The following is a 23,853-nucleotide window of genomic DNA, read 5'->3' on the forward strand; positions in this document are numbered from 1 at the left end:
AGGCACAGGAGGCCCGAGTGGTGGTAGGACAGGCCGGGAAGGGCTCGGGTCTGACAGGGGCTTCGCATGCACACCGCGAGGGTCTTTAAACACAGCCCAGGCTGCAGTGCCACCGCCCCGCCCCGCACTGCACACTCCCACCTATACACCACTTCCTCCTAATTGTGCCTGCACACACCCACACATGCATGCATATACACACACCTACATGCACCCACATGCACCCACACACGTGCACGCACCCTCTTGGCTCAGCCTCCTGACAGATTGGAGGCGAGGACAGCAGACGTCTCCGGGGCCACCTGCAGGGGCTCCTCACAGTGAACTTGGTCCCGCCCTCCGCCCGCCTGGGCAGAGCGCACACATGGGGGGGGGGGGGAACAGCACCTCCCGCTGGATATTCGGCGCCTGTGTCTTGAGATGAATATTCTCGTGGGTGACTGATCCCGGTGGGGCCCCACCAGGTCAGAGCCCTCTCCAGGCCCGAGAACGTGCCCTCGACAGGGACACCCGACGGGCAGGAATTCCTCTGCTCAGCGGCCCTGCCCAGCGTGGCCCCGCGACCCTGGCAGCCACCTGGCAGCCGCTATTCGCTCCCCAGCCCCTGGGGGGAGGCGTGAACCCCCCTAGGCCGTGGGAGCAGCTGGGGGTCTCATGGCACAGCCCTGCCTCATCCCCAGCTAGCACCTCCCCCGGAGGATCCAAAGTGACCAGAAAGGACATGTGTGGGTATCTGCTCATCACCCCACTACGCCGGGGCTGTTTCTGGGGGGCTGTCAGGCGGTGGGAGGGGACCCTGGCGGCATGAGAAAGGCTTTAATACTCGTCCTGAAATAGTCTCAACCACATTATGTTTAAAATTATTTCAAGGTAAAACCCCCAGATTCTGTCTGTCTGGGGCCTGAGAATCCGATTCCCTGGACCCTGCCTGCTGTCCTCCCAGATCCCTCAGCCTCCTGCGTGGGGGGCCGGATGGCCACTGGGGGGCCCACCTAACCCCCCCCCCCAGCCCCAAAGCCACTGAAGCAAACCTAAAGCAATGTCTCAATCAACTTTTATTTACAGTAGCATTTTAGGAAAAGGGCACACACGCCCACTGCCTTCCATGAGCCACGGCCTCCCCGCCCCCGACCCGGGTCCCAGAAACCCACAACCTCTGAACCCCCAGACGTGGGCGCCCCGAAGGGCACGGCCAGGGAGTAAGGCAGGAGAACGCCAGGTCTCACCCACAGCCCTCGCCCCTTCGGCTGCCCAACGCCGCCCACTGCACGGACACCACGGCTCCCACGTCCAGGAAGAAGCAAGCGCAGGAGCCAAGGTGAAGGTGTGAGGCGACTGGACAGCGGAGCCTCTGGGAAGGGCTGGCCGGCGGTCAGCTGTGCAGAGCCGGCCTGGCCGCACCCACCGCGCAGCTCCACAGAGGAGGACGCAGACCCAACGCTCCCCCCTGCCGCTTGCTCCTTGTATTTTGGCAAAAAAGAAACCCCAAAACACACAAAAAAACAAAACAAACCAAACAGCTTCAGGAAAACAAAGTAAACTTCAGGACCGTGAAGAACGGGAAGTGCAGCCGTCTCCTGGCCGTCCTCGCAGGTCATCGGGGCGACCTGCTGCTGTCCTGGACACGCAGCCACGGGGGGGGGGGGGGCCTCCCCCCAAGGGTGGCTCTCTGGGCTATCAGCCACTCCGGCTTCCAAGGTCAAGGGTGTGAGCCCAGGCAGGAGGGGCCGTTGGAAGAGGCACTGCAGTTTAGTACCAGATGTGATTGTGTGGCTGACGGGGCTCCAAGGGGTCACCCCACACCCCAGGCCCTCCACAGGCAGGAGAGTGAGGACGTGCCCCAGAGTGGGCACGCCTGGACCCGGGGCCAGCTTCCCCCAGGGGCTCAGCCAGCAGCAGAGGGCAGGACCAGGCTGGAGGGGACAGGACCCCACCCCTGGACGTTCTGCAAAGGCCGCGGGGGACGTGTTTGCTGGGTGGCCCTCGAGGGCGTCCCCCACACGTCCTGGGGCCTTGCCCGTGTCTGTCTAGGGGTGGGGGGGGCCTGCCCGCTGCTGGGGGGGCTCCAGGTACCGCCTGGCAAGGGGACCCCAACCCCACTGCTGCTGGTCAGCAGCACACCTGCTATCACAGGGCATCCCCACAGACTGGGGCACAGAGGGAGCCCACAGACCCTCCAGCTGCTTGGCCCAAAGTCACAGAAACCACCCACGAAAGTCAGAAGTTTGTGCAAACGCACCCGCCGCCCAGCCTGGGAGGACAGGAGGGTTCCAGGCCCGGCGGGCGAGTGCGGAGAGCAGTGAGGGCTGACGCTGCTACAGGGTCGGCGCGAAGGCGAGAGGCAGGGCTCGCGGGCCTGGAGCTGCCTGCGCGGCTCCTAATTCCTCAGGGCAGCCAACCTGCAAAGCACAGCAGCGCTGCCAGGAGGGAAGGCGGCCTCGGCACCCCGCCGCCCTCTCCGCCCTCCTCCCCCCCCCCCCCGAGTCCGGCTTCTCAGGGCGATTCTAGCTGACACGCAGGAGAGGCGCTGGAAACAGCCATGCGCAACCCTCTGCACTGTGAGCTGTGGACGGGAGCAACACGCCTGATGCACAGAGCGGACGTGAACCGGGGCAGGGAGAGCTCAGGACTTGATGCAGAAGGGGTTTCACTTAAACTCAGAAACTTAGGAAGCTGGGCAGGAGCCACCTCCCTCGGTGCCTGCATCGTGCTGTGGGGTGGGGTGGGTTCTGGGCTGGGCATCTCCTCAGAAGGACCGGGGCCCCGCCGCCGAAACTGCATGTCACACCCTGCCCTCCAGTCGCCGCCAGCCCCTGCCTCACGGGAGCCGCAGAGCTCGAGCGAACCCACCTGCGGGACAGCTGGTCCTCCTGGCTGCGCACGGAGCTCTCGCCCACGGCAGACGCGCCTTCGGGCAGCTGGCTGAGCTGGTCCAGCACCTCCAGGCCGTTCTCCTCTGCGATCTGCACGATGAGGCTGTCCACCTGCTCCTGTGGCGTGGTCAGCGTGGTGGCCGAGCTCATGGAGTCCTCCATCACCTGAGGGCCAGGCACTGGGCAGTCAGGCCAAGCCCGGGAGCCCCCACCGCAGCCTCGCGGGGCCCCGGCCACACCACAGCCACCATCTCATTTCCTGCTGGCTCCCCACTGCCACGCTCTCCAGCCTCTGGGTGTCAGGCAGGGAGTGTTTCCGGCCACCCCACCGGGAGCTCGCTGGCCCCCCGGCCCAGGCCTCCTGTGCTCGCACTGTGTGCTGTCGGGACCCTGACAAGGGGTCAGGGACGCGGAGGCGGCCCCGCCGGGGCTCAGCACAGAGGACACCTGCTAAGGCCAGGGAGGGAGCAATGTGTGGCCGCCACACAAGCCGCCCTCCCAACGCGCTGGCCGCCTGCCTGGAAGGGGCGACTTACCGAGGTGTGCACGTCCAGGTTCTGCACCTGCTGCTCGAACTTGTCCATCACCGCAGACACCTTCTGCAGGTCCATGCTGCTCAGCGCTCGGTCCAGGGCTTTGGTCACCTGCGCCATGTTCTTGGTCACCTGGCCCAGGAGGGAGTAGGAGGCAACAGGACTGAGGAGGGGACATCCCACAGGGACAGGCCCGAGCCCTCCTCTCCCCAGGCCAGCGAGATCCAGCTCGGCCGAGCCAGCAGCCCTCGGGCCGCACAGGCCGCCCTGCAGGCGCCCAGGAAACGCCGCCACCGGTGGACACGGAGGCCAGCGGGGACGCGGGAGAGCCACGGACACCCGGCTCCGGGGCTGTATGCTCTCCTTGGCAGGCACTTGCTGTGCAGGGACTCCCCTGTCCACCCCCGCAGACCCAAAGGGCCCTGGCATGACCCCTCCAGCCCCAGCTAGTCCCCTGGACGTGGCCAGCAGAGGGAGCACCCACAGGTAGGAGGCCGGGGCCAGACACTCACCCCCTTCATGGTCACAGCTGTCTGCACCTTGGAGGCCACGGCGTCCACGCGAGACGCCATGCGCAGCCAGTTCACACCTTCATTCTTCTTGCGAATGGCGTTCTCCGCGTACACACGGGCACACTCCACATTCTTCTGCTGCAGGGCCTGAAATGTGGGGCGGTGCCCACCCTGCTCAGGGGCCTGGCCTGGCCTGGCCTGGGGTGTGGCTGCTGACGTGCCCCTTTCACAACCTCGGCAGGGCTGCGAGCTTCATGGAAATGCAGACACCCAGGCCCCCAGCCTGCTCAGGAGCCAGGGTGTCCAGGGCAGGGCCCCAGACCAGCCCACAGTGGGTTAGACGGGAAAGCCCTGGAAACATGGCCACCTGTCCCCACCCCTCCACTCCCGCGACTCACTGGGCCTCTTCAGCTCCCTCCCGAACCTCTCACCGCGCCCCCGCCCCACCACACACACACACACACACACACACACACACACACACACACACGAGGGCTGAAGGCGAGGACGCAGCCGCAGTGGGAAGGGGGCTCTCTGGCCCCCTCTCTGCCCTGGGAGCCAGTGTGGGAGAGACGTCCCCCAATCCAACACCCCATTCAATAGCTGTCACAGAGGCCCCACCAGGACAGCCAGACCCCCTCCGGCCTTTCCTTCTGTCCCTCCCTAGAGAGGCCCCGAGAGCCTCCAGCCCTGTCCTCGCCCCACAGCGGGGCTGCCTCCCCTCTGCCCGGGCTCTGGTGCCCGAGCTTTGCAGGGAAAAGAGGGCTCAGTGCAGGGGTCAGGGGCGACCGCCAGAAGCCCACTTCCTACACCATTTAGAAAAAAATCAAGTTCAGAACGGCAGAAATTAATAAAAGGCACGGACAGTCAAGGAAAAAGCATAGGCGATGCCTCATCTTTCTGCTCTGGATGCCTGGGGGTGGGGGGCAGAAAAGGAGCCACTGTGGCCTTAGCTGGCGGCCCCTCCCCTTCCCTGCATGGAAGCCACAGCCACGAAGAGAAGATGCCAGGAGCCCAGCTGATGTGGCTCAGGGGTTAAGCGTCAACCTATGAACCAGGAGGTCATGGTTCGATTCCCGGTTGGGGCACACGCCTGGGTTGCAGGCTCGATCCCGTGTGGGGCGAGCAGGAGGCAGTGATCCACGCTTCTCTCTCATCACTGAAGTTTCCATCTCTCTCCCTCTCCCTTCCTCTCTGACATCAATAAAATATATTTTAAAAAAAGAACAAGGAAGACGACCCAGGAGCAAGGACAGTGGAGCGCCTCACCTTCTTCACCTTGGCCTGCTCCGCCTTCGAGTCCTTCTCCGCCTTCTTGGCCAGTTTCTCCAGCTGCTTCGCTGTGAACTGAGCAGAGGCGAGAGCCCTGTCACACGGCAAAGCCCTGCCCCCCTAACGAGGTGCCTTCCACACGCGTGCTTGTGAACAAGTGCCCGCAGCCGCCCACACCGGCCCTCCCGCCCGTGGCAAAGCCCGGGTGACGAGCGACACCAGCAGCCGGCGCGCATCAGCTGGCCGCCCCGTCGTTCAGAACCAGGATGTTACGGGGGAGGGGCACCGGAGGGAAGAGCGGCAGAGCTTGCCCCGGATTCACCGAAGTGCAAACGGCACCCGGACAGGAGGACACTCAGATGCCCACACGGCCGCCTTCCATGGGATGTTAAAGGACTTGAGGGCACAGCTTTAAAAGCCCGGTGGAACATCAGGGAGGAGCCTCATGCCCAAGTGTTTCTTCAAGATAACACCTCTTTCACGGGCGAGCCCAAGTGGCCCTTGCCCTCCGCTGCCACCAGGCAACTCAGTAACCCCCTTGTCCTCAGTCGGGCTGAGCCTGGGCAGCGGTCACCAAGTGACAACCTGTCATTTGGTTGCGATTCACACCCACGTCCCCGCTCACCAACCAGCAGGGCGGGGGTGGGGCCCAGGGCCCTTCGGTACATACCTTCAGCTGGAACAGGGTATCTGCAAAGAGAGGAGACGGTTTGAGGATTTTAAGAAACGTGACGAGCAATACTGCCAGCAAGCAGAGAGGCTCACTGGACCCTCCCGGCACACAGAGCTGGACCAAGCACAGGAGGGGCCGGCACTGCCGAGGGCTCCCGCCCATGGTGGACACAGGGCCTGGGCGGCCGCAGGGCCTCCTGAGCCTCCGGTCCCTCTCGGCAACACCAGGATGGCGCCAGCTGACCCCAAGGGTGAGTGTGTGGGCAGCGGGCATGTGGCCCCGGTGAAAACTCAAGGTGGTGGCTGGTAATGAAAGCAACTGCGAAGGTCCCTTGGGATTCCTTCCGGGTTTCATTAGGCCGAGGGCGTGACAGTCTACTCTTTATAAGATGCTCTTTCCCTGAAAGCAAGTGGATGGAAACAGCAGGGTGACGGCTCCTCCGCCATCGGAGAGCAGAGCCTTCGAGTCCGCCCAGGGGCCTCATCCGCCATCCGCGCCATCCCCGCCATCGGCGCCATCCGCACCATCCGCGCCATCCGCACCGAGGAGCCCAGGAGACCCGGGTGTGTTCTTGGCGAACCGCTTGGCAGCGGACTTGCTCCTGACGCACCGAAGCCCGAAGGCCAGCGGACGCTGGTAGGTCTTAAAGCTACGGCAGCGGTTCAACTGCTCTTCGGGGAGGAACCTCAGAGGGTTCATCGCACCACCTCGGCGTGAAGACGCCCTCAAACCAGAACGGGCAGACCTGTGGCTCTAGGACCCGGCGCCCTGGGCTTAGAGCAGGAGAGCAAGGTGGCCGGGTGCCCAGCGCTGCCCGCCCCCGCCCCCCCACACCCCCATCTAGCTCATCCAGACTCTGAGAGACCAGAACTTTGTGAAGGCGAAACCTCACCCCGAAGAAAGGGCTACAGACATCACCAGCTCCCTTGGGAACCGCCTGGAGGAGGGAGTGTGTGTTGGGGGGCAGGGGGGGGCTCCTCTTCTGAGGCCATTTGTACTCAATTCCTTCACACAGAGACGACATGGTTGCTGGCTCTCCCATGTCACAGAGGGGCCAGCCCTGAGCACCCAGCAGAGGTGGCAGCCCCTCCGTCGGCGTGTCCTGGGGGGGGGGGGGGGGCGGCGCAGGCTGCCCCTCAATGTTCCCACCTGCAGGGGGTCCCGCCCGGGGGCTGCTGGCCTGAGCTTTCCCATCTCTCTTCGCGGGGTTCGGGGCAATCCTGCTTCCTTGTCCGGGGCCCTAAATGTCGAGCTCCCTCTCCGGGACCGGAGTTGGGGGTGAGGAGAGCGGGGATCGAAGCGCGGGGGCCGGGGAATCGGGGGCCGGGGTCGGAGCGACGGGCATCGGGGGGTCGGGGGGTGAGGTCGGGGGGTCGGGGGGTGAGGTCGGGGCGACGGGCATCGGGAGGCCGGGGGGTGGAGCCGGGGCGACGGGCATCTGGGGGCCGAGGACGAGGCCTGGGGCGCCCGCCTGGCCCGCCCGGCTCCGAAGGGCGGCGGCCTCTTACCGTCCATGGCCAGGCCGGCAGCGGAGCCCTCGCAGAGGCCCTGAGACGGAATCTCCAGGGGGCGTCGAACGGCGGCGGGTGGGAACTTCCGGGTTGTTCCTCACTTCCGGCGTCCGGCCCCTCTCGCGAGAGGACGGAGGCCCGTCCCGCGAGAGGTGGCGTTGCCGTGGCGACCGCGCCGCGCCGCCTGGCCGCGAGGTTTGTGAGTCACCGGCGCGGCGCGCCCGCCGAGGAGCAGGTGCCGGCCGGGCTGGGCCGCGGGGCGGCGGGCTCACCGATGAGGCTTTGCCGAGCCAACACCCCGGGAAAGGTAAAGGGCCGCCGGCCCGCGTCTCCGGAGCGGGCCGCACCTGTGGGAGCTGGGGGTGCTGGGCGCCCCCGTCCTGCGCCTGAGTCCCGGTGACCGTGCCTCGGGAACCCTTTCTGCCATAGAAATATACGGTTTAGGGAAATGGAGTCGCCCAGGTCTTCATTCTGAGCCAAAGAAGGCAACTGAAGAAGAACGCATGCATTGCCCAAGAGTCAGTCAATCACGTCCAATTAACTGTCCATATATTCCAGGTGAGGAGCAAATGGGGTGCACCCACTCAGGCCCAAAGCCTAAGCAAAGGTCGGTGGACAGTCTTTCCTCTAAGTCTGCAGAGGGCCGCTTTCGGAAGGAAGGGGCCGCCACGCAGCAGGTGCCGGCACGTGGAGTCAAAGGTACGACCCACCCAAAAGGGGACAGAGCCCAGGTTGCAGCTTCAGGGAGTCTGGGGACGGGGTGATCAGGGACCCTGACAACAGGGGGGGCGGGTTTAGGATCTCTGTGTAAGAGGGGACAGGTTCAGTAAAGGTTGGGGGAATTGCCAAGTGATAGGCGCCTAAGAGTCAGGAGGGGCTCAGCACCCAGACACAGCGCTCCCCGCTCCGTCCCAGCGGGTGGAGGCACTGTCGTCCCTCAACCCCCGAGACTGGGCCCTGGGCCGGCAGCTTGGAAGGCTGCCCGGGGCTGGAGCACAGTCACGCGTCAGAAGAACCTCCGTGGGACAAAGGGCTGCAATCGCTTGGCAAGTTTATCCACTTCGTCACAGTCCAGGGTGGGTGTGGGCAGGGGACTGCCTGTCACACCGTCATTTCAGGGGGGTGGAGAGAGGATGGACACCCTGGCGGTGTGTCTCGGTGGGGGCGTCGTCCTACACACTGAAAGGTTTTGAGTCTGATTTTCGGTCAGGGCACATACGTATGTTGCAGGTTTGATCTCAGGTACGGGAGGCAACTGATCGCTGTTTCTCTCTTTCTCTTACCTTTCCCCTCTCTCTAAAAACTAATCAATAAACATATCCTTGAGCGGGGATTAAAAAAAAAGGTGAGGCTAGAGTTTCAAGAAAGAAGGTGAAGTGTGTGGTTTCTCCAATAATGAGGCATCTCAGCAACAAGGGACAAGCTACTGACACGCGGGACCCCGAGGGAGTCTCCACAGCCGGGCACCAGGTGCAGGAGCCACACGTAGAGACGATGGTGTTATCATTCCATTTACATGACACGCCCAGGAAAGGCAAATGTGTAGAGGGAAGCCGGGCTGAGGGTGAGAAAGGGGGTGGGCGCAAATGGGAACAAGAGATCTTAAAACTGGATCGAGGGTTGCCTGCCTCTGAAAGTTTGCTAAAAATCATTGAAGAGTATGTTTTATTTTTTAAAAGTGTATACTTTAAACAGGTGAATGTTATGGTATGTAAATTATACCACAATAAAGCTGTTAAAAAAGAAAGGAAAATTAGTCGGCAGTGTTCAATGCTGCAGAGACATGGCCGCGTGGAATGAGAGTGGCCAGTCTGCCTCGGTGGCCTGCAGGGAGCGAGTGGAGAGTCTGCCAGGAAGAACATGGAACGAGGGCGCACGCCCCTGCTTTTCACTTGCGAGGTGGAGACCTTGTGGAAGTCGGAGTCTCTTTAATTAACCTAACACCGTAACAGCTTCAGGGAAAGGGAGAGTTCCAAGTCAAGAATTCTGTGTATCACCCAAGTATTGAAAGTAAGCTCGACTACTATGGGACAGACACCAAAGGGCCTGCTGGCCTGGGCGTGCTGGCCGACGGGGAACGGGCCTGCGGGAGCTGTGGAGCGACGGAACGTTCGCATCGTGTTTGGGTGCTCACACTGGTGGGTGCAGCTGTGAGAACTCACCCAGCTGAGCAGTTGCAAACTGTGCATTTTATCTTGTGTGGTTCACACCTCAAAACACCATGGGACACAGGCGAGTCCTGTCTCTGAGAGCCACACCCCAATTCTTGAGGTCTCACTGGTGTGATGGATGGACATGGAGTCTGAGGTTTGCTGCAAAGTGAAGGTAGATGCACGGCTGCTGGTGTTTCCCCAAGACAAGCCCAGGTCGCCCTCCACGAGTTCCGAGTTCCGTGGTGCGTCCGTGACGCTCCTCCGCCTGGATGTGGCCGTGTCCCTCTCCCTAGATCGCTCTTGTAGCCATCAGAATGTGGCCGAGGTGACCTCTGAGGCTGGGCCAGGACAGGCTCATTGGAAGGCTGGCTGGGGGCTGGAGCCCGGAGCCCCGAGCTGCCCCCTGGTGGAGGTGCTGCAGTCAGCGGTCCCATCTCTGAGCCCTCCAGCCAGAGTCAAGCAGAAGCCAGTGTCAGTTAGCAGCCCTGCGAGTGGCCACCTTGAATGTCCTGCAAGGAGAATCATCCCATATGCAATTCTTAATCAACACATATTACTTTAAGTTAAATATTCTTAACCTTTTAAGTAGTTGTAATATATGAAACACTTGTATAAAACAATGTGAAAAAATAAATTCCCCACTTGAAACTAAATGAAGAATAGGATGACATGAAGTGCCCAGTACAGGCTGTGGTCCCTTGGTTACAGTCATCCAGGCTGTCTGCGGGGTTGAAGTTCGAGGGGGCTCTGGACCGGATACCCGGGCTCCAGCATCTCCCTCTGCCATCAGCCTCGGGCAGGTGACAAACGTCCTGTGCCTCAGGTCCTTCATCTGTCAACCGTAGGGACTCGAGGGCCTGCTTCAGAAGCTGGTCGTGGGGCATTACTCACGGGCTCATTCCCGTGTGGCTAGGCCCGTGAGGTGTGGTGGGAACACGGTAAACGGCCAAGCCGTCCTGGTGCAGGACGTGACGCCGTGAGTGCTGCTGACGCGCACACATCTGCGCAGACACCTCTGCGGTGCTTTACCGGAGGCGGGAAGGGATGTGCCTCCAGCTGCACCCCCAGGGGTCCGGGCAGGGAAGGGCCTTCTGCTTTTTGTAACATTTGACACACGCGGCATTTCACAAGTCTCATGTAGTCCTTGCAAACTTAACAAGGTTAAGAAAATGTGGCCAACATCAGGAGTGTCCGTTTGTGCAGCGTTCTGACTGATAAAGTTCTGTACAGAGAGCTGTTACCAGCGCTAGCATCCTTTGGAAACTGTGCTCCTGAAACTTCACCTGAGGCATACCTGCCTTTTCGAGGTTGCCTCCTGCCTGAGCCTTTGGCAGCCTGGTCTCCACTGCGGACGGCAGAAGCCTCCTTTCATCCTGGAAGGAAGGTGTCTAGGTGAAGCTTTGGAACGTCGTGCACAGTTCTGTTTCCAACCTCACCTGTTCCTTTGTCCTGAACCACGAATCTAGTCCCTGTGCTTTGGCCGTCACACAGACGTCTGCTTCGCTGCAGACTTACTAAATACCTGGCTGTTTCCTTCCTTCTAGAGAAACGCGGGGCAAAGGTAACATCAGGCAGGAACAAAGTTGTCATTCCACAGATCGTCATCACTTCGGCCTCAAATGAGACTCTCACCTGTTCCCTCGGGAGCCAAGAGCAGAGGACCATTCACGAGGAGATGGAATGGGGCCCCTATGCCCGACACAGGAATCCCAGTACAATAGACGCCTATGCTTTACAGACTAAAGAATAAACGGCCACCTGAGTCGCTGTCCTTACTCACTGTGCTCTGAGGCTCAGCCGTGATGGCAGAAGGGCCGCCCTGCCCTGTGGAAAGCTGCAGGTGCCCCTTTGGGAGATGACAATCCCCCTGCCCCGCCCGTGACTACCATGGTCTCACCTTCCCCAGGGCTGCTGGCAGCTTGGCTGAGGGCAAGAGTAACTTAAATTAGTTTGAATAAATCACCCCCCCCCCCCCCGTTGGAACTGGCTGGCTGTGCAGTGACAAACAGACAGCAGGTGGCACCTCTCCCTTCTGTTCAACTCCCCCCCACCCACTGTGAAGGAGCATGGGCTGTGTGGTGAGATGTCCCCGCACGTGGAAAGGTGGGGCTCTGAGCTCTCAACTTGAAGGTGTCGCATTCCATGGGGGGCTTAAGGGCTCCCCGCCTGGCTGCTCCAGGGCATTAAGAATCCAAAAGGAGAATGTGGAAGGGGGGGGGGGGCAGCCGTGCACGTGGAACCTGGGAAGTGGCCCTGTCACAGCTGCCCGGGAAGAGGACAGCTGAGCTGGCACTGCCCATCTTTCTGGCTGTGAGGGCTCCCTATGGGGACGGGCCACCGGGGGACCCCTCAACTGTCCCACCTCACCAGTGCTCAGGTGCAGAGAATGCCCCTCTGGCTGGGCTCACATTTAGTCTGGTGACACTGTTCGCTTCCTTGGTTCCTGGAACGGTCAGCAGGCTCTGCACAGTTCCAATTTCTCTGTTGATGAGGACTATGTTCTTTTAGTATTAAATAGTACAACTGACTTCCAACCAACCAATTTTGGTATAATCTGAGAAATCTCATATTGACATCGTTTACTAATACGTTATTAGTGTCACTATTTATATTCAATGTGTTTATGCATTCTGATTGTCACAACTAAATATACAGAAAAATCAAGTCCATCCAAGTGTGGATTTGACCCCATAGGGTCAGGACGACTGCCCGTCTCCATAAAGTTTCTTGCAACCATTACATTTGTGTTATGACCTAGAAATTACCCTCCTACCCCTGCCCTGAGCATCTCAAGTAATCGGAACACTATTTACCATGGTGCTCATTCCAGCCTCATTATTAGCTTATGAATGAATGAAAAAGAGCTGGGCCGCCCCAGGGGGCTGGGTGGAAAGGTGCAGGGAGTGAGGACAGATGGGGGGCCGCTTCGGGACGAACTCGCGAAAATAAGGGCGACGAGCAGACGCTGAGACGGAGGAAGCCGCGGGGCCTCCGGAAGGCGGGACAGGACGCCGCCCGGGCGACACGGAGCGACCCTGACCCCGCGGGACAGGTGCCCCCGCGGAGAAGCCGCCCGCCCAGGCGATGGGAGCGCCTCCGGGATCTCATCCCGTTTTTATAAAACGCGCGCTGTACTCCTGGAACTGCTGCGATATAAGAAAACTTAAAAGCTAGAATGAACTGCTCGTTTAACTGGAAATAAGATGATTCCCACGCATTAATTTCCAAGTTGCACAATGTTCCTGACTTACGTTAACGTTACTTTAGCGCCGGCAGCGCGGCCCCAGCCCAGGCCTCCCGCTCCCGGTCCCTGGCGCGCACGGCGCTCCTGACGGCCGTCCCCGCGGCCCCGTCCGCCCGCCCCAGCCGGACAGTGAGCCCGCCGGGCAGGGCCGGGCACCGCGCCAGGGGCCCCAGGACCCACCGCCGCGTGCGGGCCCGTCCTTCCCCGCAGGCCCTGCCCGCCCGCCCTCCGAGCGCCGAAGCCCGGGCCCCGCGGCCGCTCCTCCACCAGCCGCCGTCGCTCGGCGCCCCAGCCCGGCCAGGCGCCGGGTTGACAGCGAAGCGCGAACCTCCAGAGCCCGAGCGCGTCCTGGGAGTGCAGGTCCTCCGATGCCCTCGGTTCCCTTGGCAACCGTCGCCAGGGGCAACGCCCCGGAAGTGGGGACGCGCCTGCGCCGAGGGAGCCGTCCGCGCCTGCGCCCCGGGGAGCGGGTGCCGCGCTCGGCATGGCGGAGCCGGAGCCGGAGGCGGAGCAGATCCGCCTCAAGTGCGTCCGCCAGGAGGGCTTCTTCACGGTGCCTCCGGAACACAGGGTGCGTCGGGGCGCTCGGGGGAGAGCCGCGCTCGCTGCGGACGGGCGGCGCCGACGAGCCCGGGCCCTCAGTGTCGCGCTAAGGCGCCGCGGTTTCCGGCAGGGCGGGACGGCAGTCCCAGAGTTCCTCGCGGCCGGCGCGGAAGCCGGCGCCCACCCCGGCGAGGAGGGGCGGTCCGGGCTCGGGGGTCCTCACGGGCGTTTTTTAGAGTTTTGCGCCCCGGAGCACCTTGTGTCGGAGGAGGGTTTGCTCGGGGGCGCGGGCCCGGCCCCGCCTCCCTGTCCCGTTGCCGCCGGCACCATGGCCGCCCCTTTGGTGGAGGAGGAGGGGGACCCTGGCGGCGGGACTGTGGTCTCCCTGGCGCCCCGAAAGGCCCCGTCCGCACCCGGGGAGGGTCACCCACGGCCCGCGGCGGAGCGGGCGCTGCACCCCCAGCTGCGCCCAGTGCGGGCGCGTCCCCGGCTCGGGGCGCTGGGCGCGGGGAGCTGAGACGCACCCCGATGAGGACGCAGCCGGGTGCACAGCAGGAGGCGGTTCAGGCAGCTGCCCGCCTCTCCGAGGAGCACCTTCCCGGGGGCGGGAGCAGTCAGGGGGGAGGACCGGAGGGGGTCAGGGGGAGGAGGGGGAGGCGGGCACCGAGGGGCGTCCCCAGTCCCCGCTTGGCCCCCAGGCGTTAGCCAGCGGCGCGTTGGGGGCAAGGCTTGGTCAGGGAAGAGGCGGGGGCCAGGGAGGAGCTGTTGGAGTCCAGTCCTACCCGGGCGCCCGTGCTGCTTAGCCTCCGGGCGGAGTGCGCCCTCGGCCCGCCTGTGGTGTACCCCTAGGAGGGTGTGTTGGGGTACCAGCTGTCCGCTAGGACAGAGACCCCAGAATGTGGTTTACTTCCCTCTCCCCTGACCCTCCGGAGGGGCGGCTGTTTAGCACAAGGTGGGCCAAGCACTCGGGTTGGCCAGGACCTAGTCACATGGGTGCACCCAGGTGCAAGGGAGGCTGGGAAACAGCCACCCTCGGGGGCTGCAGGCCCCTGGGCCGCCTTTCACAGCTCAGAGGAGGCAGTGAGGCCGCGCGCAGGGGCGGGAGCCTCTGCCACAGACACATTCCCCCCCCCCCACCCCCGGTCGGTATTTCTGACGCTTTGCCATCTGCGGAGCGCACCGAGGCCGGCGCCGCGCACTAGACTTGCTGTGGCGATGGGACTGTTTTCTGATTTGTCCAGTTTGGTCCCCATGAGCCACTTGAGGCCGTTGAACACTTCCCGTGCGGCTAGTGCAGCTGAGGAGGGGAACTTGTAATTTTGGCCACAGATGGCCGGTGGCTACCTTGTCTGACAGGCCCACCTGGGCCGTGGGATCGAAGGGCGCGTTGCCTGCCCCGCATCTCGTCCCCCTTTTCTCATCTCACAAGCCCACGTGTGGTTACCTTTCTGTCCAGTGAGTGAGATCTCAGTAGTGCAAAGAAAGTGTGAAATAGCCGTCTTCAGTTGTTCCATCCGCCGCCAAATCCTCGCACTACCAGCCTCTCTCTCACAGCTGGGACGGTGCCGGAGCGTGAAGGAGTTTGAGAAGCTGAACCGCATTGGGGAGGGCACCTACGGCATCGTGTGTGAGTGGCCGAGGTGGGAGGCCGGGCCTGGGACCATCCCACAGAGGCTGTCAGGGCCGGCAGGAGCCGGGATGAAAGCCTGTGCAGGTGATTACCCACCTGGATGGCCGTCAGGCTGCTCCCGGGTAACCATGAGTGGCCCTGTTGCAGTAGTTAGTGCAAAACTCGCCAAGAGCTCGCAGCAGCCGGACGCCGGTGTGCATCCCACTGCTGAGTATCTCACAGGCAGCACAGTGCTCTGCGGAGCCATCTTTGTGCAAAGTAAGGCTTCTTTGTAGATAAAGTACCTGATTTGGTGTGAGAACGTGGTAACAACAGAGCTCCAAGCGGTGATCTGCATACCCACTCGGGGAAACTTGGAGGGAGCTCTTTATAACTAGGCACCCTTTGCCCAGGCAGGCGAGGACTCCCCAGGAGCACGTGTCTAGTGGGGCCACGGGTGTTGGGTTGCAACTGGGCTCCTGGTTGTCAAAGAGAAAGGGAGCCCAGGCGTCAGGAAGAGGCCGTGTGGTACAAGGGCGTGCGCTCGGGGGCGGGTTGCAGTCCACCATGAATTTCCTACCAGATCGTGCCCGGGACACCCAGACGGACGAGATTGTCGCCCTGAAGAAAGTGCGGATGGACAAGGAGAAGGATGGTGAGCAGGGCAGGGACACCAGCTCAGAGTGGGCGGGGCAGAAAGGTGCAGGTTGACTGAGGCTCCCTGAGGACTGGACCCCGGTACTGAGAGTGCCCGGCGGCCCTTTGGGAGCATCTGTGTGGTAGTTGAAGGGGCTGGTCTGTGAGGGCCCCAGCTCGTCACCCCCACCCTCTGGGCTGCAGTCCTCCGTCTCCCTCCTCATCTGTCTCAGCTCCCACCCCCCACCGGGCCTTCCCCTCCCCAGGCCCGGAGGCAGCCCCGGTGCGCACCCCTCACCTCCCTGGCTGCTGCGGGGCAGGGCTCACAGCCCCTCACCTCCCTGGCTGCCCCAGGGCAGGGCTCTGGGTGCTCACAGCGGCCCGTTCTTCACAGCGGTCAGTGCAGAGAGCTGCTGCTTTGCATCTGACGCAGAAAGGACGGCCTCAGTTCTCCCGAGCGAGCACTGGGGCCCTGACTGGAGGGCGGGGCTCGCTGAGGGCGGGGTGCAGGGGTCCTGTCTGCGGTGGGCTTGCTGAGCGTGTCCGGTTGCAGGGGTCCCCATCAGCAGCCTTCGCGAGATCACGCTGCTCCTCCGCCTCCGCCATCCGAATATCGTGGAGCTGAAGGAGGTGGTGGTGGGGAACCACCTGGAGAGGTGAGCGTTCTGGCCTCGCACAGCCCTGCCCCGCCCTCTGCCAGCCCCCCACCCCCGGCGAGGAGGTGGAGGTGGCCTGCGTGCTCCCCTTGCTTCTTCCAGCATCTTCCTGGTGATGGGCTACTGTGAGCAGGACCTGGCCAGCCTTCTGGAGAACATGCCAACGCCCTTCTCGGAGGCCCAGGTGCGAGGGTGGGGCCCTGAGGGCTCTTGACGGGTCCTTGTCCAACACATTGGTGCCCGACAGGGCCCGCCCTGACCTCCTGGCCCTCTGCGCAGGTCAAGTGCATCGTGCTGCAGGTGCTGCGGGGTCTCCAGTACCTACACCAGAACTTCATCATCCACAGGTGGGGGCTCTGGGGGGCCAGAGGGGGCCAGGGCCTCAGGTGCTGGGATGGCATCAGCCTGGAGGAGGGTGGAGTCTTGGGCATTGTACTGGCTTTGACCCTGTACTGACCCCGGCTTCCAGTGCGCCGCTGCCCAGGGTCCGAGAGGAGCAGGAGCAGACAGGCTCGGTGCAGTGGAGGTTGTCTTGATGCGCCTGGGGAAGCATCAGGACAAAATAACACCTCCTGCTCTGATGGTGTGAGTGAAGTCAAGGCTCTGAGAAGTCCCGCAGTGGAGAGCCTGCCTGGGGTCTTGTGTCACAGGCCAGGAGAGGCCCAGACTTGGGGGGAGGGTGTGAAGGGGGGCCATCTGAGCCCAGAGCAGGACTCTGCAGGCGGCAGCTCCCTGTGCCCTGGGGCAGTTTGTGCTGCCCTGGGCGGGGAGCCAGGGGAAGACTGGAAGTTAGATGTGGGCTCGAGGCCTGGCTCTGCCACTTCTCAGATCCTTGAGAGCTCAGGTGTCCAGCTGCCTTTTCTGCCTGCCCTGCTCATTTAATAAGTTCACGCAGGAGACGTGTGGGAGAGCGTTCCGAGTGTTACCACGATGATGACAAGACTACCGGTGGCGGTCACTTCCTGGGACCCTGACGTTCCCTTTCTGTCACAGGGACCTGAAGGTTTCCAACTTGCTCATGACCGATAAGGGTTGCGTGAAGACAGGTGGGTGCGGGTGCTGGCTCTGAGGTAGGTGTCCCTGCGCCTGCCGCCTTGCTGGGGGGCGGGGAGGGCAGATCTGTCCTTATAAGCTCCCTGAAGGCTATGAGCTGGCCCCTCGCTGGGTGACACCCCTCCCTCCTGCCTGCCTGCCTGTCACAGCGGATTTCGGCCTGGCCCGGGCCTATGGCGTCCCCGTGAAGCCAATGACGCCCAAGGTGGTCACTCTGTGGTGAGTCCCTGGGACGGGGTGTGCCTGGTGGGGGCGTCGGGGTGTCCCTGTCGGCCTTTGAGCTGCACACACTGGAGGTTGGGTCTGGGGCAGCTCCCGGCAGCGGGACACCCAGCCTGGCTCTGTGTCGGGAAGGCGGTTGCTACCCTGCCTGCAGGACGGGTGGCCCACGTGGCTGACGATAGCTGCTCACTGCGTTTCCAGAGGCAGCTCAGGGGCAGGGTTAAAGGGAAGACACTGGAGTCGGATGCCTCCTGCCACGTTACTCAGTCCCGTCTATGAGACGGCGGACAGTAGGCCTGCCCGAGGACCCAGTGCTGCCTGGGATGCACACAGGAGCTGTCCAGCAAGGGCAGCTGTGTCCAGGTGCTGCTCGTGTGGCCGGAGCTTCCCAGGAAGGCGGGCCGGGTGGTGTCAGCAGTCCTGCCGCCCGGGACGTCTCGGGCTCCGGAAAGACTGGTGCCGGTGGGTGGGCTGCACCGGTTCGCTGTGCCCTGTGGACGCCCAGGAGCACCGGGCGTGAGGTGGGCGCTTCTGTCTGCAGGTACCGAGCCCCGGAGCTGCTGCTGGGCACCACCACGCAGACCACCAGCATCGACATGTGGTGAGGGCGGAGGTCGTGTGGGCGCCGTCTGGGGCGATGGGGCTGGCATCTGCTCCCAGCTCAGGGAGGTGGCCTGCGCCTGGGATCCCCAAGGGAAGCCCCCAGCGCTGAGGTCCACAGGAGGCCCTGCCCTGCAGTCACCAGAGGCCTGCTGGGCCCATCTATGGCCCCCCCCACGTGACCTCTGGAGCTCCAGCCCGTCCCAGGGCCGCGTCGGGGTGGTGCTAACAGGTGTGTGAGGTGAGGCACTGCTCTGCTCTGCTCTGCAGGGCCATGGGCTGCGTCTTGGCCGAGCTGCTGGCCCACAAGCCCCTTCTCCCGGGCACATCTGAGATCCACCAGGTGGACCTGATCGTACAGCTGCTGGGGACACCCAGTGAGAACATCTGGCCGGTGAGCACCCAGCTCCGCCCTCCCCCTCCCTGCACCCCTCCTGCCCCCGCTGGGCCTGCCCCCGCTGGGCCTGCCCCTGCAGCTCCACTCCCATCCGCAGGGCTTCTCCCGGCTGCCGCTGGTCAGCCAGTACAGCCTGCGGAAGCAGCCCTACAACAACCTGAAGCACCGGTTCCCGTGGCTTTCAGAGGCCGGCCTGCGCCTGCTGAACCTGCTCTTCATGTACGACCCCAAGAAAAGGTGCTGACCACGGGCAGGGCACTGCACCCAGCCCTTCGAAGAGGGCTTCTCAGAACAGGCCGCGCCGCCACCAAGGGTCCCTCCAGACACGTGTGGCGAGCCAGGTGCCCAGTTCTGTGGTCTCTGTCCGCTCAGATCACTTTCTGGGCCCCAGCCCCCTTCCCTCCCACCTTCTGTTGCTGGGAAATGGGAACCAGGGCTGCCGGGTCGGGCAGCTGTTAGGGGGCCCAGCCTGAGCGAGGGGTGCTCACGGCATACTGTCTCCCAGGGCGACAGCCGGGGACTGCCTGGAGAGCTCCTACTTCAAGGAGAAGCCCCTGCGTGAGTCCCCAGGACCCTCAGGCTCCGTCTGCAGAGCTCTTGGCTGGTGGCCTTTTTCGGGGGGGGGAGGGGGGCGCTTGGGACGGCCCCAGAGTTACTCAAGCCCCAGCCTGTGATGTGGGGGTGGGGGGCACTCCCAGCCCAGACCCATCCAGCTGGCCTGCTGGCCCTGCATGGGCAGCCGCTGGACACTGGGCACACATACTGTCTGCAGGTCATAGGGGAGCAGAGGGAGGTGCAGGGGGGCTCCAGGGACCTGAGGTGAATGCCAAGTGCCCCCAGTGCTGACACCCCCTCCCCACAGCCTGTGAGCCGGAGCTCATGCCCACCTTCCCTCACCACCGCAACAAGCGGGCTGCTCCCGCCATGTCTGAGAGCCAGAGCAAGCGCTGCAGGCCCTGATGCAAGGCCCCTGCTGGTCGGGCTGACGGCTCCCGAGATCCAACTGGACCCTCGGCCAGGACTCACCAGCTGCTTCAGCCGACCGCTCTGATTCCTGCCTCCTCACCCACCACTGCCCCCGAACAGCAGGGCGTGCACTGGTGATGTGGATGTGGGCACCCTGAGCTGTGGTGGCCACACCTGGGGCCCTACTAGGTTCTGCCTATTTTCCCGCCCTGGGCTCCTAGCAGCTCCGGAAGCACCCACGGGCCTCATCTTGGGGGTGTTGCTGGCTAGGGGTGTGTGGAGGGGTTGGGTGTGGGTTGGACCTGGGTCTGGGCCATGACCACTTGGAGACACCAGAGCAAATGCCCTCCTGGGGGCAGAGCCCCAGGGGAGGGTACGGTTGGTGCTACAGAAACTGAGATAAAAGCTTTCCTGACAGACGCAGGCGGTTCTGTGTCCTTTAATGTGTGGAGGTTCTGTCCTGTGACAAGTACTGGGAAAGGGGTGGGGCGGACAGGGGGTGGCACCTGCACCGAGGGCTGTGGCAGGCACAAATGTTTACCATTGGGCCTGGGGTGGGCTTCATGGGAAGTCTGGGGGCTGTGCCCAGAAGTGACTGACAGCCAGTCCAGGCTCCATCGGCCCCTGCCTGCTGCTGCCTGCTCTCCAGAGCTCGGGCACCGCCTCTCCAGTTTGAGATCAGATCATCTCCTCCATCCATGACCCAGCTTCCTGCACAGCTATGACCAGGGCACATGTCCAGCCAGTGCTGGCCTGTGACACCCACAGTGAGGGGCCAGGTCAGCTCGCACCTGGCAGAGCCCTCTGGACACCTGGTAGGAGGCAACATGTCCCAAATCGGAACTGCAGGGAGCATCGGGGGCTCCAGGCGGACCATGGGGCCCACGGTGGGGAGGGGGAGGGCCTTCATGGGGACAGGCTCGGGTGCCTTGACACGGTCAGGTGGGCTAGACCTACGCAGCACGGTCGGGCGTGGGTCTGTGTGGTGGGGTCTGGGTAAGAGGAACTTTCCATGGGAGGCAAGACCCCATCCACCTGTGGAGCCTGGGCTCTTTTGTCCAGGGCGCAGTGGCCGAGGCTGGGAAGGGACAAGGGCAGAGAAGCACCACGGAAACACTGGGGAAGCCCTTGGCCAGGGGCCTGGCTGGGCCTAAGGCCGGGCCCCAGGGCTGTCGTAGAGCAGGGTGTCCACCTCTGCGCGCTGCAGCCACAGGCGCTGGTGGGCGTCGCCAAGCAGCGCGCGGAGCTCGTGGCCCAGGCGGCAGGCGGGCAGGGCCGCGCAGTGGGCAGTGTGCAGCTGGCGGCAGGTGTCGCAGCAGCGCGTGGGCAGGACGCCAGGGGCCAGGCAGCTGTGCACCTGGTAGCCAGCGGGCTCGGTGATGGGCCTCTGCACGTGCTGGGGGCTGGGGCTCCCAGGGGCTGGGGGCGCAGCCAGGTCCCCGGGCCGACTCAGCAGCTCTTGGCGCAGGGAGAGGAAGGAGAAGGCCTCGGGCTCGGGCTCCTCCTCCTCCAGGGCCCCGTAGGGCGGACTGCGGGGCGGACTGCTGACCCGCTGCAGTGCCTCCCCCTCCTCCATGGGCTCCCAGGCCTCCCCTTGAGGGCCCCACAGTTTGGCACTCTGCTCCCAAGGCAGAGGCCGGTAGGCCGGCTCCACGGAGGGGGAGCCTGGGCCTGGAGAGGGCCCTCCGTACAGGCTGGCATCGTCCGAGTCCGAGTCCGAGTCCTCCTGCAGGTCCCGGTACAGGTCCAGCTGGGCCCGGAAGACGGCAGGGGAGCCGCGGGGGGGCAGGGGCGGCGGCTCCTCTTGGCGGGCCAGCCGCTGCTGCAGCCAGGCCACGCAGGAGGCCACGTCCCCGCTCGCCCGCCGTGCCTGCAGCAGCTCCTCGGCCGGCAGCACACTGGTGCCCAGCCGTGCCAGCACCTCGCCCAGGATCTCACACTCGAGCCGCAGGGCGAAGCAGCCCAGGCCCACCTGCACCAGCTGGCGGGCGGGGGGCAGGGCAGTCACCGTGAGGCAGTGGTCGTCCCTGGGCGCGTAGCCCATCTTCTGGAAGCTCTGGATGAGGAGGTCCTCGGACAGCGCACCCTTCAGCACATGCACGTAGCCCCCTGAGAACGTCTGCAAAGGAGGCCGGTTAGCAGCAGCCCGGCCCGCGCTCCGCCCTGGCCACTCGGCCACACCCGCTCCGATGGCAGCCTGGTGCCAGCGACTGGGGCAGCCCCCTCACCACAGTTTAAGAAACGGTTCAGAGGTCAGAACACACTGGAGCCCCCACACAGAAATCCACTGCCTTCCGGGCTCCAGGTGGATAAGTGCTTCACGGACGGCAGGGTTGTGTGCACAAGAAAACCCGCTGGGATGGCGACCCGCTGGATCCCTCTGCAGCTCCAAAACCCACAGCCCTGGGACCATGAGCCCTCCTCAGCTCACAGCGGTGCCAGCGCCTCGCAGCCAGGAGGAGGCAGAACCAGACCTCCCCCAGGTCTGCCCAACACCAAGGCCCAGGAGCGCCTCGAGGGCAGGCCTGTTTTCTGCTCTTAGCCTCCCCTGGGGCTGGCCCTGCAAGCCCCCACCCTCCACCCTACCCTCTGAATGGATGAATGAAAGTCCTAGAACCTCAGACCAGCTTGTGTCCTCTGTGAGCAGTGGGTTCCAGAGCTCCTCTCCCCAGAAAGGCTGCCGCTGCCATGACAACTGTGGAGGCCACTCGCCCACGTGCCCAGTGACATCATCACCTCCCTGCACTTCCGAATTAAGCACCAGCGCCTGCCCCCTTCTGCTGGCGGCTGCTCATCTACAGGGGCCAGGCCAGCCCCGAGCACAACCGCCCTACCTGGGCCAGGGGTGAGCTAGGCGCATGCCCAGTCTGCCCCCCTCACCCCCAGCCCCTGCCTGCTTTCCCAGGGCACACCCCCCTGGCTTCATTCTCTATCAAGGGGATCAGCCCACATCCTGGAGGAATGAGGGCGACCATGGAAACTCGAGTCCTTCCCGTGGGCTTGTCCTAGGATTTTTATGGCAGCTTTGGGGAGGGCAGTGATGGAAGCTTTCAGGGGCAGGAGCCACCCAGGACGCAGGCACCCTGGGGTGGTCTCCACCCACCCACCCCCTGTTCTCAGCGCTGGGCGTGCCCACGGGGCCCTCGGCCCAGAGCTGACCCAACACACGCAGGACCCCTCAGCGCGCTCTGCGCCCCGAGACCGGGGGCTGAGGACCCCAGAAACCCCTCACCCCCACGCCTGGTCAAGAAAGCGCCATCCTCGTCGCCGGCGCCCACCTTGATGGTGGTGAACTCCTTCCTCCAGGGCAGCAGGTACAGGTGCACGGCCGCCAGCTCCAGCAGCTCGAAGGCGCGGGCCAGGCCGCGCAGCGCGGGGGCCAGGTCGGCGCGGCCCCACAGGCCGTCGGAGAGCAGCGCCAGCGCGTCGTCCTGCAGCGCCCCGTGCAGGTCGAAGTCCTCCACCAGGATCTGCCAGAGCACCGCGCGCAGCGACGGGTCCCCGCACACGCCCGCGCGCCCGCGGCGCAGCTCGCGCTCCAGGCACTGGCGGTAGTCCTCGGACAGCGAGCTGCTGCCCATCCTGGGGGCGAGGGCCGGGCTGAGGAACCGGGACCCCTGCCCGCAGCTGTGCGCCCAGAGTCCCCACCCAGCACCCACAGGACCCGTCCAGCCCGGGACCCAGTCCTCGCCGGCCGAGCGGCCCGGGTACCTACTGCAACCCCACCTGGGGCCCCACCCGCCCCGCCCCGCCCCGCCCCGCCCTCCAGCGGAGTCCCCCCGGAACAGAGGGCCCCTCCCCGGTAGCTCTGCGTGAGCTGCAGGCGACCCCCTACCTGTCGGTCCCCAGCGGTCCCCGGCGCCCACCGCTCAGCTCGGCCTCTCCCCCAGCAAAGCGCTTCCGCCCGGAGCCGGCTCCGCCCACCGGCCTCGGCCGTGACGCGCGGGGCGGGCCTTGAATCAGTCGCCACCGCCTCTGCTAACACCGGCCGGGCGGGGCCTGTCCGTTCCCGCCGGTCCCCGCGGTGCCCGTCCACCTCGAAGCCGGCGCGGGGCACAGCGGATCCCCAGCCGGACTGCGAGCTCAGCGGACACTCGGTAAACGAGGGCGTCCCAGCGGCGGTCCCACCGGGCAGGGCGCCGGGCTCAGGGGACCGACGGGCCAGGGTGCAGGAGCGCAGGTTCCTCGCGAACCGCCGGCGGGGATCTCCTCTGGCGGGCGGGCCCCTTCGCCCTCCCCGGCGAGGTGAGTGGGCGGTGCGGGCCCGTCGGTCCTGGGCGCTGGTGGGCAGCGGCCTCCAGCCCACGGGGATCCTGACAGGACGGCGCCCCGGGTGCCCACGGGCTTGCTGAGCTCAGACCCAGGCCCCTCACCATATGTGCGCGGCGGAGGGACTGCAC

At 64.2% G+C, this 23,853-nt stretch overlaps 4 protein-coding genes across 6 annotated transcripts; 2 read left to right on the forward strand and 2 right to left on the reverse strand.

Annotated features, from left to right (window-relative positions):
* Positions 1-1,037: 1,037 nt before the first annotated feature.
* CHMP1A (charged multivesicular body protein 1A) lies at positions 1,038-7,501 on the reverse strand. Its single transcript, XM_059668185.1, has 7 exons — positions 7,372-7,501; positions 5,861-5,880; positions 5,188-5,265; positions 3,919-4,065; positions 3,410-3,538; positions 2,851-3,038; positions 1,038-2,399 (listed from the first exon to the last, which is right to left on the reverse strand). Exons 1-7 carry the CDS (start codon positions 7,376-7,378, stop codon positions 2,378-2,380), a joined length of 591 nt encoding a protein of 196 aa, XP_059524168.1. The 5' UTR covers positions 7,379-7,501; the 3' UTR covers positions 1,038-2,377.
* A 25-nt stretch (positions 7,502-7,526) lies between these two features.
* On the forward strand, positions 7,527-11,289 carry SPATA33 (spermatogenesis associated 33). The gene is made up of 5 exons (XM_059665455.1): positions 7,527-8,073; positions 8,290-8,560; positions 9,377-9,512; positions 10,373-10,503; positions 10,983-11,289. The coding sequence occupies exons 1-5, from the start codon at positions 7,878-7,880 to the stop codon at positions 11,275-11,277; spliced, it is 1,029 nt and encodes a 342-aa protein (XP_059521438.1). The 5' UTR covers positions 7,527-7,877; the 3' UTR covers positions 11,278-11,289.
* Positions 11,290-13,185: 1,896 nt separating this feature from the next.
* Positions 13,186-19,872, forward strand: CDK10 (cyclin dependent kinase 10). Of its 3 annotated transcripts, none has more exons than XM_059668181.1 (13): positions 13,186-13,342; positions 14,869-14,941; positions 15,507-15,578; positions 16,113-16,215; positions 16,318-16,399; positions 16,495-16,562; positions 17,209-17,261; positions 17,418-17,487; positions 18,032-18,091; positions 18,361-18,484; positions 18,585-18,724; positions 18,993-19,045; positions 19,350-19,872. In XM_059668181.1, the coding sequence occupies exons 1-13, from the start codon at positions 13,256-13,258 to the stop codon at positions 19,445-19,447; spliced, it is 1,083 nt and encodes a 360-aa protein (XP_059524164.1). In that variant the 5' UTR covers positions 13,186-13,255; the 3' UTR covers positions 19,448-19,872. The 3 variants fall into 3 exon arrangements, with proteins under 3 accessions (XP_059524164.1, XP_059524165.1, XP_059524167.1); XM_059668182.1 differs by having other exon boundaries at positions 18,585-18,706; XM_059668184.1 differs by lacking the exon at positions 13,186-13,342 and adding an exon at positions 13,965-14,769.
* A 4-nt stretch (positions 19,873-19,876) lies between these two features.
* SPATA2L (spermatogenesis associated 2 like) lies at positions 19,877-23,438 on the reverse strand. The gene is made up of 3 exons (XM_059668179.1): positions 23,289-23,438; positions 22,732-23,035; positions 19,877-21,572 (listed from the first exon to the last, which is right to left on the reverse strand). The coding sequence occupies exons 2-3, from the start codon at positions 23,032-23,034 to the stop codon at positions 20,604-20,606; spliced, it is 1,272 nt and encodes a 423-aa protein (XP_059524162.1). The 5' UTR covers position 23,035; positions 23,289-23,438; the 3' UTR covers positions 19,877-20,603.
* Between the last annotated feature and the right edge of the window lie 415 nt (positions 23,439-23,853).

The sequence above is a fragment of the Myotis daubentonii genome, chromosome 15 (genome assembly GCF_963259705.1).
Source record: "Myotis daubentonii chromosome 15, mMyoDau2.1, whole genome shotgun sequence".
Taxonomy (NCBI): Eukaryota; Metazoa; Chordata; class Mammalia; order Chiroptera; family Vespertilionidae; genus Myotis; species Myotis daubentonii.